Below are 18213 nucleotides of genomic sequence, written 5' to 3'. Positions count from 1 at the left end.
CACACTTGTATGTCTTTGTGTAACGGCGTGAAAGTTATTGGCCAAGTGGATACAAATGGACTATAAGGGTCAAAATGGATCAAATTAGACCGAAATTTATTATTGATACAAATGCTTATTATAAATATGAACTTAATTAATCTTTAATTTAAAGTGATGGGTAATATTAAAAAAAAATGGGAAAAAATATATTTAAGAAACCTTGAATTTTGGGTGAAAATCATATAAATCCAATGTCCTTTTAATTTGAAATTAGAAACTAGGTAGTAGGTTTATTGGTCATGTGACATCAATCCGCTCCCCTGTCAATCCATAGGATTTTCAGAGTGTCTTATGAATAAGGAGTAAATTAATTGGCCCAAAATTTAATACTACATTTGCACTTCAAGTGATTGCATCTTAATATAAAAAAAAAATTTTTTAGAAGAAATAAAATACAATAATTTAATTACCTTTTCCCTTCTATAAAAAAAAATATTTTTGTTATCAATATATATATATATCCGAATCTGTCAGAAACTTTTATCATTCTCAACCGAATTTGCCAGAAACTATTACGGCCCTTTGCAACAACTTTGTCCATTACTAATAAAGTCCATACAGCTTACTATATTGTCAGCAAGAACTATTTGTAAATTATGTTTGATTTTCATTTGAGTTTCGTGATCTATTTAAATGGCTAGTCAGTATTTGAAGGAAGACAGAATAGAGCCTTAGAGGTTTAGAAACCCTTCATTCCTTTCTATGTAAAAACCTTGTTTAATATAATAATATTACGCAATCTTATATAATCTTCTACTCTCCTTTATGCCTTTAAGCATCTTTTTATATTTCTTTACATGCTAGTCTTACACCCCTTTTGAATCTCTTATACGTTCACCTTTGTATTACTCGTGTTTATCTGTGTCTTTTCTCATATTCTCTAAAGATATATAAAAGATTGCTTAAAAGCATAAAGGAGAGCGGAAGATTGCATAAGATTAACTAATATTATTATATTAAACAAGGTTTTTACATAGGAAGGAAGGAAGAGTTTCTAAACCTTTAAGGCTTTAAGGCTTTAAGACTTTATTCTACCTTCCTTCAAACACTGACTAGCTATTTACAGACCACATAACTCAAATGAAAATCAAACATAATTTACAAATAGCTATTGTCAACAATATAATAAGCGTATTCTCTAAAGATATATAAGAGATTGCTTAAAAGCATAAAAGAGAGCGGGAAGATTACATAGGATTGACTGATATTATTAGATTAAACAAGATTTTTACATAAGAAGGAATGGAGGGTTTCTAAACCTCTAAAACTCTATTTTGCCTTCTTCAAACACTGACTTGTTATTTATAGACCACGGAACTCAAATAAAAATCAAATATAATTTACAAATAGTTTAAGTGTATATGTGTATAAAATTTCCTCTAGAGACTTGAACCCCGGTATTTATCCACCATATCTCACAAGCTTTTATACTTGTAGAGTGACTACCGCATCAAGAGTGTGCAGTAGTTAATATTACAAGCGTTGAACACTATTAGTCCCAGTGGTTAATATTACAAGCGTTGAACACTATTAGTCCCATATATATATATATATATTCCCCTCTCCCGTGGTATTTTTTAGGCCCATTATTATTTTTGGTTTGAGAATCTAGGCCCAATATTGCAATCGTGACTTTATTCATGTCATGAGAAGGCAGCAGTAGCAGGTCCAACATTAATCCCTGCAAACTAAATTTCTTCTGTCAGAAGTCCTGAAATAAACCGCCAACGACAACAATTTAGGTTTAAAATTCAGCGAACATACGTGTGTAACCACCTGTCGATTCCAAAACAAAATCCGGTAAGCTTGTATCTCTATTCTCTATAATTTTATCTGTGTTGCCCATGATTGTTTGATCCTATCAGCATACACATATGTTTGAGTTGCTTGTTTTCTCTATTCATATCAATGTTTGAGTATGCACTTAATGTGTTCGAAGAAATGTCTGAGAGAAAAGTTGGTATGTTTTTAGCTTGGTTGCCTTAGCAAGTTTTTCCATAGTGGCAATCAATCATGGAAAGAGCTGACAATTAAAACCTAATGCAATGAGAACAAATATTTGCTTTCTGCTAATACAGGGTTATTGTGGATTATATTTTTTCGTTAATTTTTTTTTTCTTTTAGAAAGAGAATTGTTGCCAATATGGGAATGTTGGACCATCATTAATTATTATTAATTAGGACTAGAGGGTGTTAATAGTTCAAAATTGAATATGGGCATGGTGGTTTTTACTTTTCAGAGTTGGATTCTTTAAAAGCTATTGCTGGCTTTGTTGCTTAATGCATTAAGGAATTACTCAGTCTAGGCTTTGTTTTGAGACATGGGTTTTGGTACTGGTACCAAATTTAACTTTAACTTAGTATGTGAATGATGGCAGTCTGTCATATTCTTGGTCGTTAACATCTTTAATAAATGTTCCTGTGATGCATAGTTTCCAATGTTTGAGCTGTTTTTGCATTTTTGGCTCTGGATGTTAATTTTTAGAAGGAAGTAATTAAACTTACTTGCTTAATTCCTGTTATCATCTTGAACTGACCCTGTTAGCAGGAGTCTTGTCTTTCCAGTTACCACCTACATAAGTACGAGTTATTTACAACATGGGCAAAGCTTCAAGAGACAAGAGGGTAGGTTTTCCATTTTGTGAGAATTTCCTTTCTCTCTTTTGTTTCCCAGCTTTTTAGTGATTAGTTCATTCATTTGCAGGATATATACTACAGAAAAGCAAAAGAAGAAGGTTGGCGTGCTCGAAGTGCCTTTAAGCTCCTTCAAATAGATGAGGAATTCAACATATTTGAAGGTGCATTAGAACTATATTGGACCCAATTTGTCTTGTTTTAAAATGTAGCTCAAGTGATTGTCAAAGCATTCTATAGAAATTTCTATTCATTTGATTGATTATCAATAGACAAATAGAAGCAAAAAAAAATTAACCATATTGACTTACAGAAGAAACCAAAAAAAGAAAAGAAAAGAACTGTATTGGACCCAATTTGTGTTGTTGATCCTACTACACTCAAGGTGTAGATGTTTTAGGTTTTAATGATCCTTTCCTTGAAACTGAGAAAGAAATAATAAAACCTGTAAAATTATTGTGTAAATAGGCATTGTTACCATTAACAGTTTATTTTATTTTATAAGGAATTTTCTTCATTTTGAGGCTGAAATTGAAAAATAATAAAATATTGATCAAATGCCTCGAAATGTGCAACTCTCTTTGGTTAGCCTACCATCCTAGAAATCTGAAATATTTGGCTGCACACTGATTTAGGAAATAAATTGAAGTTTGTGAAAACATTTTTTTTTTTTGTTCAATATATTTTGTATTTATGATTTAATTTCATATCGAACCTTCAACTCCTCAATTAGAATTTGATTGACAGGAGTGAAGCGTGTGGTAGATTTATGTGCTGCCCCTGGTAGCTGGAGTCAGGTATTTTCTCTTGGAATGCTAATTTTACCTTCCTTTGAACTATGTTGTGAAACTGCTTTTATAAAGAAAGCCATTACTCACCTTCTGGGATAGGTTTGCCTTACTAACCAGGCTACTCTTGAGCTTTATAGAAAATGTTACTGTTTGCAATGATGTGACTTCAGCATTCACATTGACTGTCACGGAAAGGGTTCAACCTCAAGATTTATGTTATCACTTATCAGTTTTTTCTCAGCATCTTACCTTCATATCATGCTTTGTCAGTACATGATTTTCCTCCTTTCAAATGACATGTTACACCACAATTTGGAACTTTGAAACATATTTCCTGCATCCCATCTTGTTGGAGGCACGATATATAATGATTGATGCGCCAATGCTTGCAGCTGACTTCCCTACCCTGTATATACCTAGTGGAAAAAATTTTGTGGTAAAAATATGTGAAGCATCTTGAATGGTTTTTAATACCTTGTTCTTATGTGTAGGTTTTGAGTCGTAGATTGTATCTGCCAGCAAAGCTTTCTCCCGATTCAAGGTAGGCCACCTTGCTTATGTCAGGTTTTCTTTGGAACTTATGTGCTTATTCAAAAAATTTCACGTTTTTCATACGCTCTTTTGTCAAATTTATGTTCTAAATCTACAACAAAATATAAGGTCAGGTATTCCCTAGGTTGGATGTATTAGATTCCTCCCTTCCAATCAATAGGAAAAATTGGAAGAATGTAAAAAAATGTGTATATTAGGATATTCATAGGAATCAAATTTGGTTAAAGTTGAGTTTGCATTTATATTATTATTTTTGATAAGTAAAAAAATGTGCTTAGACAAAAATTTGCATTTTTATATTATCATAACCAGTTTTTCAATCCTTTGAGTTCTCAATAATTAGATCCAATGAAATAAGAAACTCTTGTTCGGATAACTATCACCAAGCCTTTAGCATGTCGCACTCAATGTTTCAGAGGTATTGCATATAGTTACTATTCTGATCTGATGTTGGTGTCTATAAATTTTCTTTGAGGCCCTTAAAATCAGAAAACTCTGATCTTTGTTATGACTTTTTTAGGAAGGATTTATCCAAAAAAGTGGTGACATCTTGAGGAAGATAGCATTAATCAAATTCCAATGAATATATTTGATGTTGGCATTTAGAAAATCCTGTGGTCTAACAAAGATGTAGGTTCTGATTTCTGTCTGTTGGTATTGTTTTGAAATTTGGAGATTGATCTGGCCAATGCATTTTGCCTATAGAGCTAAATTTCATTCCATGTTTCTTTATCTAGGAATCTCATGGAGTTGTTATGATACTTAAAATCATGTTATAAATATTTAATTAAATTTTGGAGTTCCCTTTCATTTGCCTTAAAGTTAACTTATATACTACTACCAATTGAGGTTGGCTGTCACTCTTAAACAAATTCATGTTTGAAATGTGTTTTGTAACCCTGTTAATATCAAATCTTCTCCTTGCATACTACTTCCCTAGCAAGACCATAACTTCCTACTTCAACATAATATGCAGGGAGAGCGATCTTCCTCTGATTGTAGCCATTGATTTGCAGCCCATGGCTCCAATTGAAGGTGTTATCCAGGTGCAAGGTGATATAACAAATGCTCGAACAGCTGAAGTGGTAAGGACAGCCTTCAAGTCTATGTTATATGTTTTCATTTGATCTATAAAGACAAATTACATGTGATGCTTTTGCAAAATTTTATAGGCCACTTGAATTTGTTATGGCTCGTGTTCTAGTAGGATTTCAAATTAATTATTGTTTTTTCTTGAGCACTTTAAATTTGATTATCAAGTTTCTTTAGAAAGTTCTCCTATCATTAATACTACTTGGGAGACATTAGTGTTTAAGTATTCAACAAAGATTTGCATTAAAATGATTGAAGTTTTGTTTTGGCTGGTTACATGATCCATTTGTGCACTTGATGTCCCAAATATTACTTATCAAAAAATAAATAAAAAGAATGTCTATTTGATGTCCCTAACACCTACCTTAATATAGACTCTTGATTGATTTTGAAGATGATGAAAACCAAATGGTTTAGATTGACTGCATATATGTCCTAGCTAACCACAACTAGTTGGGCAAGACATTTTCATTTCAGTGGAATCTTTCCCTGTTATTTCAATCATTTTGGGTTCCTTTTGGTGGCTATGCTGGATTTGGGTCAGTCACACTATTCAAGTCTAATGTTTTGATGTTGACTACATAATCAGTTCAACTTCAATCTACATGTATAGATTCATGATGGCCAAATAACTCCAGTGAGTTGTATGTTTCGTTAGTTAGACAATATGGATGATACATACAAGAGACTCCCATTTTTTTGTCCTACTTTGCAGTCATTCATGTTCAATGTTTTTTACAAAGATTTTCTTTGCTGCATTATGGATCATGATATTGGTCACCCATTGTTTATCCTACTCTCTTTCTTTCTTTCATTTTTTTTCTCTCAAATTTTCTTCAGGTTATTAGACATTTTGAGGGTTGCAAAGCTGACCTGGTTGTTTGTGATGGTGCTCCTGATGGTAAAACAATTCTTTTTTTTTTTTTTAATGGTCCAGTATTGTTGTTTACCTTGCTTTATGCTGTACTGTTTTGCAGTAACTGGTCTTCATGACATGGATGAATTTGTTCAGTCCCAGCTTATACTAGCGGTAAATCCTGGTTCCTCATAGACCACTCAATGTCTTTCTTGGGAACAACTTCCTATAGTGAGTAGTTTTGGATAATGATTACCTTTTTCAGAAGAAGCACAAATACATGTAATGGTTACACGTGTGCTAGTGTCCCTCATTATTCATTTTCTCTCAAATATTCTATATTAATATTGGAACATTGACTACTGTGAGGTTTGTCTACCTTGTTTACAGTAGTTCTTTGTGACATGCATATGTTTTTTTACACCTTTTCTTCTCCTGATATATATATATATATATATCGATTTATTTATGTATCCATGTTAAATTTATATCAATATGAACAATTTAGATTTAAAATTAGGTGAAAGTTAGGGAGAAATGTATGACTTTAATTTATGTATGCAGTTTGTAAGAGGAACATTTGATGTTCTTTTCTTTTTTTTTAATCAATAAAATAAAAATTTATAGCATCAAAAATAGCTAAAAAAAAGACTCCCCTGTACACAGCTTGTGTACCAAGGAATCCATAATGCTGGCAAAAATTACATGAAAGTAATAAAAAAGAAAATTCCTCTTATATTTCTTGGTTGCTTTATTTTGAGAGATCATACAGTAACTAAATTGTAGTTAGAAAATTTTGCAATTGAAATTTGAACCAGTGCCATTCCATGAATCCTTTATATTTCCACAAATTCTTCCAATTTGTACTGCTGTTTTTGGCCATTTTATTCCTTGCTTGCTGTTTTTCAGGATGCAGTTGCTTTCAATGATATCTGAATTTTGTTGAAATTTAGAATTGGATTGATTCCACATGGACCATCTTTCATGCAGGGTTTAACAATTGTTACTCATGTACTTAGAGAAGGTGGAAAGTTTATTGCAAAAATATTTCGCGGGAAAGATACAAGTCTTCTTTACTGTCAGGTAAATCAAATGTTGTTGAAATTCCCAATATCAGTACTTAAGTTCCTGTGATATGATACAGCTGTATACTTATCCCCCAAAAAAAAAGGTCCTGTGATGATACAGCTGTCTTTATCCAAAATTATATCATGAGGTTTAGGGGCAAAGTGTGTGTAATCCTTTTTCCCATTCAATTTAGCCCCCCTTGTCAAATATGTTAGGTTTTGCCAAGTATTCACAGTATTGGTAGATCACATTTTCTGAAAATTCGAAAATAAGCCTGGAATAGGGACCTCCTTTTATAGCCCAAGCCAAAGGGCTTTTTGTTGGAACCTGACAGAGAATAAAATAAAAATGAAACAAGAAAAAAAAAAAGAGGTGAATACAATTCTCAAGTTGATTTTATATATACTGATCAAGGCTAATCTGGAAGTGCACTACTGGATAAGCTTTCAATCAGTGGGTACCTACTTATGGTAGACCTGAGGAATTTCTGTTGAGCTTTTCTACTTGTGGTGCAATGTTACTTCAAATTTGGCCAAGGCATCGTAGAGTTTTAATACAAGTAGATATCAGTTAAGGTGTAACCCACTTTATAAAGGAATAGTTTGGTGTCGGCATTGTGCATGATATTTCATGCACCTAACCAATTGATTCAAGCCCCATCCAACAATAATTAATCATGTCTATGATGAGTATCAATTGTGCAAATCTTGCTCTACCACCCCTTTCTTTAAAAAGAAAGAACTATAGTGAATATCTAAAGAGGAAGTGCCTTCGGAAAGTGTTGGCACATCTTTGTTCCCTTTCTATCCTTGTCATCTTTGGCATTAGTGTTTGTCTGTTTATGCCTTATTAGTGTATGATGAGAACCAAGCCTAAATGGAATGTTCTTAATGTTTTGCTTCTTTGCTGCAGCTGAAATTATTTTTCCCTCTCGTGACTTTTGCAAAACCAAAAAGCAGCCGTAATTCCAGTATAGGTAACACTTTCTATTTCCCTCTAGTACACAACCCCTGTACTTGGAGGCACTTTCTCTTCTTCTTTCAGTAAATAAAAAATAAAATAAAATAAAAAAGTTAACACTTCTATTTTACCTTTCCGGAGGCACTTAGCAATTTTGAAAATTATTACAAATTAAGGAAAATCTGCCTTAACATAAGATTAATTGTTATGGTCATCACTATTTCCCGAGTTAAAACGAAGAGTAGTCTTCTTAATCATCTTTATGATAAAATTTGTAGTAAAAGCTAATTCTTTTAACTCTTTTCATACAGAGGCCTTTGCAGTTTGCGAGAATTATTCCCCTCCCGAAGGATTTAATCCAAAAGATCTATATCGCCTGCTAGAAAAGGTGGGGAGTCCATCTGGAGGAGAAGATCTAGGTATTGTGATGTTCTACATGATTGCATTTGTATGTATGGTATATTGATTAGACATGCTTAGAATTGCATTATTGCTTAATGGATTATGTCTTGAACTTGGACAATTTACAAATGGTCACAGTTTGAAAAGAAAATTCCCAAAGCTTTCATCTTCTTCCCCTTCTTTTCTTGGATTTTGGTTGAATTATGGGTCTTGTTTGATGGGGCCAATTTATCATCATATATGTTAGTTCACGTGGAAGTAATGATATTATGTTGGATAACAGATTGCAGTAGTGGATGGTTGGAAGGGCCAAATAAGGTGTATATCCCATTTCTAGCTTGTGGGGACCTTTCTGGGTATGATTCTGACCGTTCGTATCCGTTACCGAAAGTTGTTGATGGAACTTACAAGAGCTTGGATCCTGTACAGCCCCCAATTGCCCCTCCGTATAAGAGAGCTCTTGAATTGAAGAAAGCATCCAGTCATGGGATCCAAGAGCTTGAAAAGCTCTCCTTGGATTCTTGATCATGATGTATAACAAACTCAAGATTTTAAATTTGTTATATGAGTAATTTCTTGATGAATGGATAGACAATAATTAGTGTAGGCCTTACAAACTTTTTGTTGTGCTAAAACACCCATTGCTTTTCCTCATACTGGTTTACTTGTCCCACAAATTGTTGGGAGCATCTTTGTTAACATATTTCAATTTATTTATGGTATATTGGCTACAAGATAACATTGAGGTGATTTATGGAACTGACTTGCAAAATTATACGGGAAAGCATTCAGTACTAGGAGGTGGTACCGTGGTATCTTCACTCTCTTGTACAATGATTGTATATTTCTTGAGTAAATTTGTCTGTATCGTCAGGTCAAAAGACAGAAATAAAAGCAGAAATCAAAGTGGGATATTCGCTGATTTTCAAGTTGTGGTCCTGACAACAGTGACTTTTCACTTTGAATATTAGACAGGCTCAACGTCCCAGTATGGTCCATGTCTATGAGTATGAGCTGTGTGGTTGTGAAATATCAATCAGACTGGTAACTTTCAGTGTAGTTGATCTACCATACTCTCTCTCTATCTCTCTCTCGGACCGATGATCAACCACTCCATTATGTTCCCTAGTTGAAATCCAGCTAAGATGCTGTAGATTGCACTGCATATTTTTGCATTGTAAATTTATCTCAGGTGGATTTAGATGGCAGCTTTGCAAGTTTGACTGTAGGTCCTTATCCTATGGATGCATGTTTTTACTGCCTTTTGCAGTATAGTACACTAATGGTGCAATTTTCATGATACATAGTTTTTCTATATCTAAACAGAACTGTTTCTTATGCTCAATGAATTGTAAAGGGGATTTACATGGCAGCTTTACAAGTTTGACTGAGTTTCACTGAAAGTTCATTGGATGTAAGATCATGAAATGTTCTTACTGCCTTTTGTAGTATAATATACTAATGGTGCAATTTGCATGATACATAGTTTTCCTATATCTAAACAGCACTATTTCTTATGATCAATGAATCTTAGACTTGCTTATGGTAAATGAATCATAGAATCGTTTTCATATACATGATGATACATGTTTTCCAAAGCCAAGCCAAAGTACTCTAGCAAGATCTTGAGGAAACTGAATTTGATCGCGGCAAAGATGAAGAAGAATTCAAGAACTCAATGCAGTCCTCTATGGCTTCAGCTCGATGGGAGTCAATAGGGTCGGATACTGAGCGCGACCTAGCCAAAGATGAGGAAACCTTCCGTGAAGATGACCTTCTCAAGGACATTAAACGTATGGTTCCGACCACCTTAGCCTGCAGGCGCTCTAGAAATTTGACAGGAGAGAATTCTGAGTCTTTGGGCAGCCTGCTGAAACTCCAAATTCCAATGACCCTTTTCCTGCCTCCAGCCACTCTGGTACCTCCACCATGTTTGAGAAAGATTGCCGGCTTATCATTCACATCCGGACTGAAACTCACTCTTTTGCTTGCTTTCCTAGACATTTGATATGTATAATATGGCTAGCTCTTACCCTTTGGGAGAGACAGAGAGCCAAATAGGAGAGGGAAGAAGAAGAGAAATCTAAGAGCAGAGGGGACAGTTTGTTAGTTGTATAGGGTGTATTTATTATTGAATTCATGCAAGGAAAAGAGGGAAAAACAAAAAAATAAAGTAAAAGAGGATACTGAAGAAAAAGAAAAAGAGAGGATAGGGCTTCTCACTGAAATGAGAATTTATAGGAATTGTATGCCAAAACATTTTTTTTTTCTCCTAAGGCATAAGAAAACTAGGTTTGTTAAAAGAGGTTTGAGTTTGACTGTAAGACCAACTAGCTAGCAAGCGTTAGGTTCACGCACTCACATAATGAAATATATATACGTCCGTCAAGGACAGCATGAGCCATGCACATATATAGCATATTGATATATGCCTAACAGTAGTGCAATATATAAAGCCAAATCTCCAAGGTTTTGGACTTGACATTTCAACTAAGATGTTTCTTACTATAACAACTTTTGTGGGTATTGTAGGGACGAGTGTGAAGAGCAAGAAAATTTTGGGAGCTATGAGAATTTTACACGATCAAGAAAGAATAGGGTTTTGGTCAAAAAAAAGATAGTGGTGGAGCCATGAAAGAGGAATAGAGGAGTGAAGTAAAAAAAAAAAAGGGAACAATGGAGGCATGCACACTTTGATACTCTTCTTATCAGCGTTGCTTTTTAGGTGCTCTCTTATGGCCTACCCTCTCCTTTTGTTGGCCATCTTGATTCTGCTTAGAATCAGAATTCTATAAATCATGGTCCATATATTTTCAGAGAGAGAGAGAGGGAATCTCTTTGAATATGTGGGGGGGAGTGGGCTTGGCGTGTGTATTAGGAAACTCATCTTTTTCTTTCTTTTTACCATCTTGTCTAAGAAGAAATTGGGGTTGAAATTAAATCTGTTTGCTGGTGTGTCTTTTTGACTGGGAGCTAAAAGGCCCCAGTTTCCAATGGAATGCATTCACTGTCAAGAACAAGGAAGTCTAAATGTCTAAATACTGCCCAATAAAGCAGTAAAACTTCACGTGCCAGCATAGAGTAATATTAATATTACTCTATTAACTATTAAGAATACCATAGAGTAATATTAAAAAAATATACCATGGTAAATACCATAGAGTAATTTTAAGGATGGGTTTGGATTGGGCTGAAACGCGCGTCTGATTTTTTTTTTTTTTTTTTTTTTTTTTTTTTTTTTTTTTTTTCTGGACGCACACTTGTCACTGTTCATTGGCAATGAACGGTGATTTTAGGCGTGAACAATATTTTTCATCCATTAAAAATTATTTTGCTACAGTGTTTTTTAGTTTTCAGCTGTATACAAATGGACCCTAAGAATATAATATATTTTTTTCAAAAATTATTTCACAACTTGTTAAAGTGTCCGTTTGTGAATGGTGAAACATTGTATTGTGCACCAATTATTATCAGTAGTAGCTCCAGTAATTTTGTTCAGGGTGTTCCTTAAGAGGCATAAATTACACAATCTTATTTCTTTTTAGCCTTTAGGTAATTAGGTTTGATTCAATGTTATTAATTTCATTCTGTTCCAGCTGTAACGGCCAGAAAATACTATGCTAGTAAACAAACCAAAACAGTAACCCACCCTACTCCACTTTAGAAAAAATTTCAAGTCATTCCAGCCCATTTCGAGTGTTTCGGTAAATACCGGCCGAAATTCAAGATTTGGCCGGCTTGAAGTTTGTGCTTAAAAAAATTGTTCTTAAAACCAAAACAAATTTGCATTTTGTAAACCAAAAAACCTCAAAAGGAAAAAAAAAATGAAAAGAAATGAAATGAACAAAGGTACCTGTATAGCTAAAAAAAAATCGTATTAAGAAATTTGAGACTTAAAACTTGAGAAGAGGCACTGTTGCATTGGTACTGGTAGAAGACATAGAAGTTACGAACAATGAGGAAGGCAAAACGTAGATGTAAAAGTGTAGATGAAAATGTGACAAAATTTAAAAGTATGAAATGTAAAAATCGATGAGACAGAAGATGTGTGTGGTTAAGAATAAATAAGAAAAAATAATTAAAAATAAGAAGTAAGTAATATATGTATGGTGAGGAAAAATAATACTGTTGTAAGTGCACAATTGCGCCTGGACCCAAAGACAAACGTGGGCTCAGGCCCAATGAGCCTTAAATAATAAAATTTGTAGAGTGTGAATTTGAAATCTAGTTTTAGGGGTGTTGAAATCTTGACAAACAGGCTAAAGTGTTACAATATTTGCAAATAGTAAACAAATGTGACAAAGGAATCTCCTCGGACGTAAGCCGAGGACGATCAATGTATTATTTCTCTTTTTCTTCCAAAGATTATAGTTCTAATTTCTTTTTTAGCTAAAAACTCCCATTCTTTACTCTCTTCTCTTCTTAAATACTTCTTCTTCCCCCTTTGTCTACGTGTCACACAAATCTTATCCTCCCCCTCCCACCACCTTCCTAAAGTCCCTAAATAATGGCAGGAAGGTGGGATTCTACTGTTCAGGGGTCACTTTCCCATTAATGCGGCCAGGGAAGTAGGTGTAAGATCTTTAATGTAGAGGTAGCAGCCTTTTTCTGAAATATTTCTCTCACACCGTTGCGTCTAGAGGGTACTTGGATCCCCCTCTTAACCAACAGTTTTTCCAGAACTCTGCCTTGATCTTTTTGGCGAATCCCAGGGTTATCGTGGGTCTGTCCAAGGAGAGATTCGTCCTCGGACAAATCCTCGGACCTTCGCCCTGTGGGCCGACTTGCATTCTTAAAGGCCTTTTAGTCCAAAACGGGCTGGCACCTATCAGTAAAGCTCAAGGCCCAAAATACTTGCTTAGGTCTTTTTATTCCCCACAACTGTAATAAAAAATAATAAAAGGTTGAAAATTGTGTTGTATTGCGCAGTGTGCTTAGTCGAAGGAATCAAGTCACTGCCCAGCCTGTAGTCGTTTATTATAATTTTTTTTATTCAGATTTAGTTATTTATTTTTTTGAGTTTTTCATTTTTGCTTGAAAGACCCCAATATATTGTTAAGTTACTCAAATTATGGACCAAGATTTAATTTTATTGGCATAAAAAAATTAAGGGTGGTCCCAAATTTTTTTTCAAAGGTAAATAAATATAAAAAATTAAGGGTGGTCATAAGGTGGCGCCACCACTAATTATTATCAGCCAACTCAAATAATTATGAAAAAAATTATAATATTTTTTTATTTTGTTTCGCTATACGTATTGATACACAAACGGTGGTATAGGACCATTGAGCCTATGCTAAGCTAGCTAGCCCATGAAAATAAATTTATTTCAAGACAAAATTTAGAGGGTGTTTGATACTGTTGTTTAAACAACATTATACGTATTTTTACATTTTTTCACTCACACGTAATTCTACAATATAACAACATTATTAGAAATCTCTTACCAAACTTTTCATTAAGTTTTGCATATAAAAAGCAACTGAATTTCTATTTATTCGATTAAGCAAGTATTTTCTTTCATAATTCATGGGGTGTTACATTAATGAGTACCTACAGCCCTTGTTTTCTCTTAAAAGTAAATTTGGTTTGGCAATGCTCCAAAAAAAATTCAAAACAATGACGTGGGTTCAAATTTCCAGTCTTTAAATCAAATTGTTGAATAACTAAGTTTGTCTCTACCCTTTGCATTTATTGCATTTAGATGAAATGAAGGAAATTGGAATGGATGTAATAAAAAAATTAGATCCAATAAGAAGCACCTAATTCAATAGTTGGACCCATAAATAGGAAAATTGACTTATATCAACTAGAGGCTTTTGTAATCTGAAATGGACCACTTTGGAGTTTGGACTGGTATCAAGAAGATTAAATGCGCCTTTGAAAGGAGATGCCCATTGCCTTCAAATGAATCCATTTGGACTGCAAAATTAGGATTCTTTGCAACCCATTTGGACTACAAAATTAGGACTCTTTTTCAAGTGTATGAAGTGCATTGAATATGTAAAGGGTAAGTGGAAATGGTATCCGAGTCTATAAGCATTTGGAAATTTCAAAGGGCATCATTTACTGAAATAGGTTTCCCATGAAATCTTAAGGTGTGAACTCGCTTTTTTATTCTTTTTCTTTTTCTTTTTTTAATTTTGTTGAAAACCACTTTTTTTTATTTATTCTTGTTTATCAAAAGCTCAAATAATGTAATAAGTATATATGCAACTTCTCTATGATATACACAAGGTCGGCAGATGTTACAGATAAATATTCAATCTCAATTTGATTCCAAAAAAAAGAAGTATTGGAATGATTTTAGAAAGAAGAAAAGAAAAAAAAAAAAAAAAAGCACTAGATTCTTAATTCACACTATTAGTATTGTCCGTCGGCTAAAATGGAAATGGTTGCCTTTTTGAAAAAAGAAGACAAAATCAAAATGTCATCAAAATTTAAAAATAAAATGAGGCATGCTTTTGCAATATAAGTAAGATTCTTCAAATTTGTCTTAAAAAAAAAAAGTATTCAAAATCAACTTCTTCTTTTTTCAATCAACAAAATCAACTTGTTTTAAACCTTAAAACTTAAAAGGATAGCAAAATGGAGTCGATTTCAAGAAAAATACTTGTGAAACCCATATTCTAATCTAGAATTAAACCTTCCTTAACAGCCATTAATTCTGCAATAATACTAATTGAACGTCCTACATTGCTAGAAAAGCTTGCCAAAGTTACCATCTAGTGGCCATCTAAAGGCAATAGTTTGGTTGCTGTTTTGGCAGTTTTGTAGGCAATGTATCTAAGGAGCAAATCTATAAATGGGTAATAACTATTGCACACATTGTTGCATACAAAGTACACATAGGCAAGTCACGAGTTCAATGTAAAATTGTGCCTGTGTTAGGCTGTGTGTAATTTGTTTGTAATAGTATGTGTGAAATAAACACCACTCCATCTCACAAGACGGGCTCAGAAGATCACCTCTTACAATTTGTGAGACTCACACATATTATGAGATGAGGTAGGGTGACAATTTTTCCATCATAAGGGTATAAATAAAGTCATATACAAGTACAACTATGGGTTTCAACCCCATGTGAATATGGACTAAAGCCTAAAGGCCTGCATAGAAAACAAAATAGGAATGAAAGCAGGCCCAGCTCTATCCTTTCTGGACTACACCAACTAGCCCTGTTCAAGTTTAATACGGTTGAAGAACACTTTGAATTTGAGCCAGAGATCTGTCTCTTCTGCTAGCTTAGCCCTTTCAGATTAATGCCGAAATTGCCAACATAATGCCAGTCACTATATGCTAAACATTACTGTCATCACTCACATGTTCACAGCATAATTAACCTTTAATACCTGTTCTTTCTGGGAATAAAATAAGAGCACAGAAGTCAGACCATTAATTTTCCTGCCTTCCCAGTTGATCTTATTTTTTTTCACCTTTTCTAAAGGACGAATAAGCAAAATAGTACAGTATTCTTTTCTTTTTTTTTAAGGAACAAATGGTACAGTATTCTCCAGAAGATAATATGCCCATTTGTTAGTTTTATTCGTTTCGTTTAAGCATGCGTTAAGATTAGCTTCTTCTTTTTTCTTTTTTTTTTTTACTTTATTTGTTCATATACCGTATTTTAGAATCTTAATTTTTCTTAACTCAAAAAAAAAAAAATCTCAATTTTTCTAAATATGTCGTTTCTTTTACCCACAATTTTTTAGATTATTTTATAGAGTTTCAACCTAGATTGTAGTCTTCATCATCAGATCAAGTATAAGTCGATTTTTAGTGTAAGCAGGGATTTAACACCAAATCTATTATTCAATTATCAGAGATATTATTAATTGAGTTTACTAGAACTCACTTTTACCTACTTTTAATGAACTAACAAATTAACAAAAAGTTAATCTAAACACAAGAAATTTGAAGTTCAAAACCTACGCCGAAAACCATTAGAATTCCTTTAAAAAGTTTAAAAGTAATAATAAAAAATAAAAAGAAGAAGAAGAAGTTAATAACTTTTTGAATTTTCCTTCTTATAGAGATGAGTTCAAGTTATATATGGTCTACACATCCAGTGGCGTCTCTAGGATTTTTTTTCTACAGAGGTCAGCAATGCAAAGCTAGGACTTTATCATTTGTCATGAGGGTTGAGTAAAAAATTAAATGATTAATCTTTTCTTTCTATAGATAAACTTCCGTATTATATAAAATAATCTAAAATAATATTCTAAATTCAATTTAGTATACAATACAACTATATTATAAGACAACAACTATTAAATGCATAAACTAATATAATTAAATTACTAATCATACATTTTTGTCAAATTAATAATAATTTATCTTATTTATATGTAATATCAATTATATAAAAATATATGATAAAGAAGGAAAGGACTAGCAACACTTAGGAGTAGGACTAGGAGTAAATGTGAAACTAAGAAAATAAAATAGTAACTTATATAAGTTTTTGCATTTGAAGTAGATGACTTCTAAACCATACACATACACATGGCAAATCACTTTGAATTGGAGATAAATGGAGATAAAAAGAAAAACTAAGAAAAAAATAGAAGGGAGAAAGCGAGATAGAGAGAATGAGGAAAAAATTATAGATATAGATACAGATTTGTACAGATGTGTCGGTGTAACAGTGATGTAATTTTTTTGTTAATGAAGAAGAAAAGTGCAAGGAAAAACTACTTCATTTCATTGTCAACTAAAAAGTAAGCTAAAATCCTGGAAAGAATATTTAAAAAAAAAAAAATGAATGAGCAAAACTTTTGGAACTGACACAATACTTTCAAAAAAACTCCACAACAAAATGTAGGTGGCTAATTGTTAAAGGTAGATATATATATATATATATATATATTGTTAGTTGTGGGTCCATAAAAAGTAGTTACAAGTTGCCTCATATTATTGTAAAAATATTGTGAAATTAAAATTAAGATGATCATATTCAAGCTTCAAGCTTATTTCAATTGGGTTCAAACAAAATTTAGAATTAGGGTGTTCCAATTTTTATTTTAGGGGTCAAAATGAAAAAGATTTTAAAAATTTTGTATATAAAAATTTTGTTTGGGCCAAGTCAGGGGGTTCATTTGAACCCATTGGCCTTAATGTAAAGCCGCTTATGTACACATCTTAATATATTTTTTATTGTATGTGAATTTCAACAAGTCCACAGTTGAATTATATTTTCTCCATATAAGTTTCACGTCTATGCTAGTCTCAAGTTAATTAAAGATCAATATCTATCTCATCCATAAGTTATTTAAAATTAAAGTTATATATATATATATATATATATATATATAGATAATAATTTTTAATAAGATTTTATAACCTCATCTTTTATACATAATTTTATAATATAAAAACTTTAATTTTATATAAAACCGAAACTGTAGGGATAAAAGGCCCTAGATACGTTTTTAGGCCATGGGCTTGGTCAGAGGACGCTTACTTGGCCGATGACGAATTGATGGTAATAATGATATCAAACTTGCATACCCAAGAGCAAATATGGAGGATGAAGCGACTGTAAATAATCTGAGGAGGGGTACATCTTCGGCTAAATGCAATGAGGATTAGGTGGTACGTCCTGTTAACTAGAATGATATTTTGGAAGGTCTTGGCATGAAGATATGTTTCATAAGGGCACAGAGGGCAAGGGTGATTGGGAAATATCTCAGAGAAAACTGCTGTCACCGCATTGAATGCTCTGTACCTAAGTCTCTGGTTGCATTAATGAGGAAGTGATTCCTGAACAGTGATTCTTAGCCTTACAGCTATTACCTAAAGATTTCAGGAATGTGC

General features: G+C 33.1%; 1 protein-coding gene across 1 annotated transcript; it reads left to right on the top strand.

Annotated features, from left to right (window-relative positions):
* The first annotated feature begins 1661 nt into the window (after positions 1 to 1661).
* Positions 1662 to 9147, top strand: LOC142609351 (uncharacterized). The gene is made up of 12 exons (XM_075780924.1): positions 1662 to 1842; positions 2591 to 2667; positions 2747 to 2840; positions 3424 to 3473; positions 3959 to 4008; positions 4996 to 5104; positions 5952 to 6012; positions 6089 to 6141; positions 6958 to 7050; positions 7948 to 8011; positions 8307 to 8414; positions 8681 to 9147. Exons 2-12 carry the CDS (start codon positions 2641 to 2643, stop codon positions 8920 to 8922), a joined length of 951 nt encoding a protein of 316 aa, XP_075637039.1. The 5' UTR covers positions 1662 to 1842; positions 2591 to 2640; the 3' UTR covers positions 8923 to 9147.
* Positions 9148 to 18213: the final 9066 nt, after the last annotated feature.

Source organism: Castanea sativa, chromosome 9 (genome assembly GCF_040712315.1).
Source record: "Castanea sativa cultivar Marrone di Chiusa Pesio chromosome 9, ASM4071231v1".
Classification (NCBI taxonomy): domain Eukaryota; kingdom Viridiplantae; phylum Streptophyta; class Magnoliopsida; order Fagales; family Fagaceae; genus Castanea; species Castanea sativa.
This window is presented reverse-complemented; position numbering and strand designations above follow the sequence as displayed.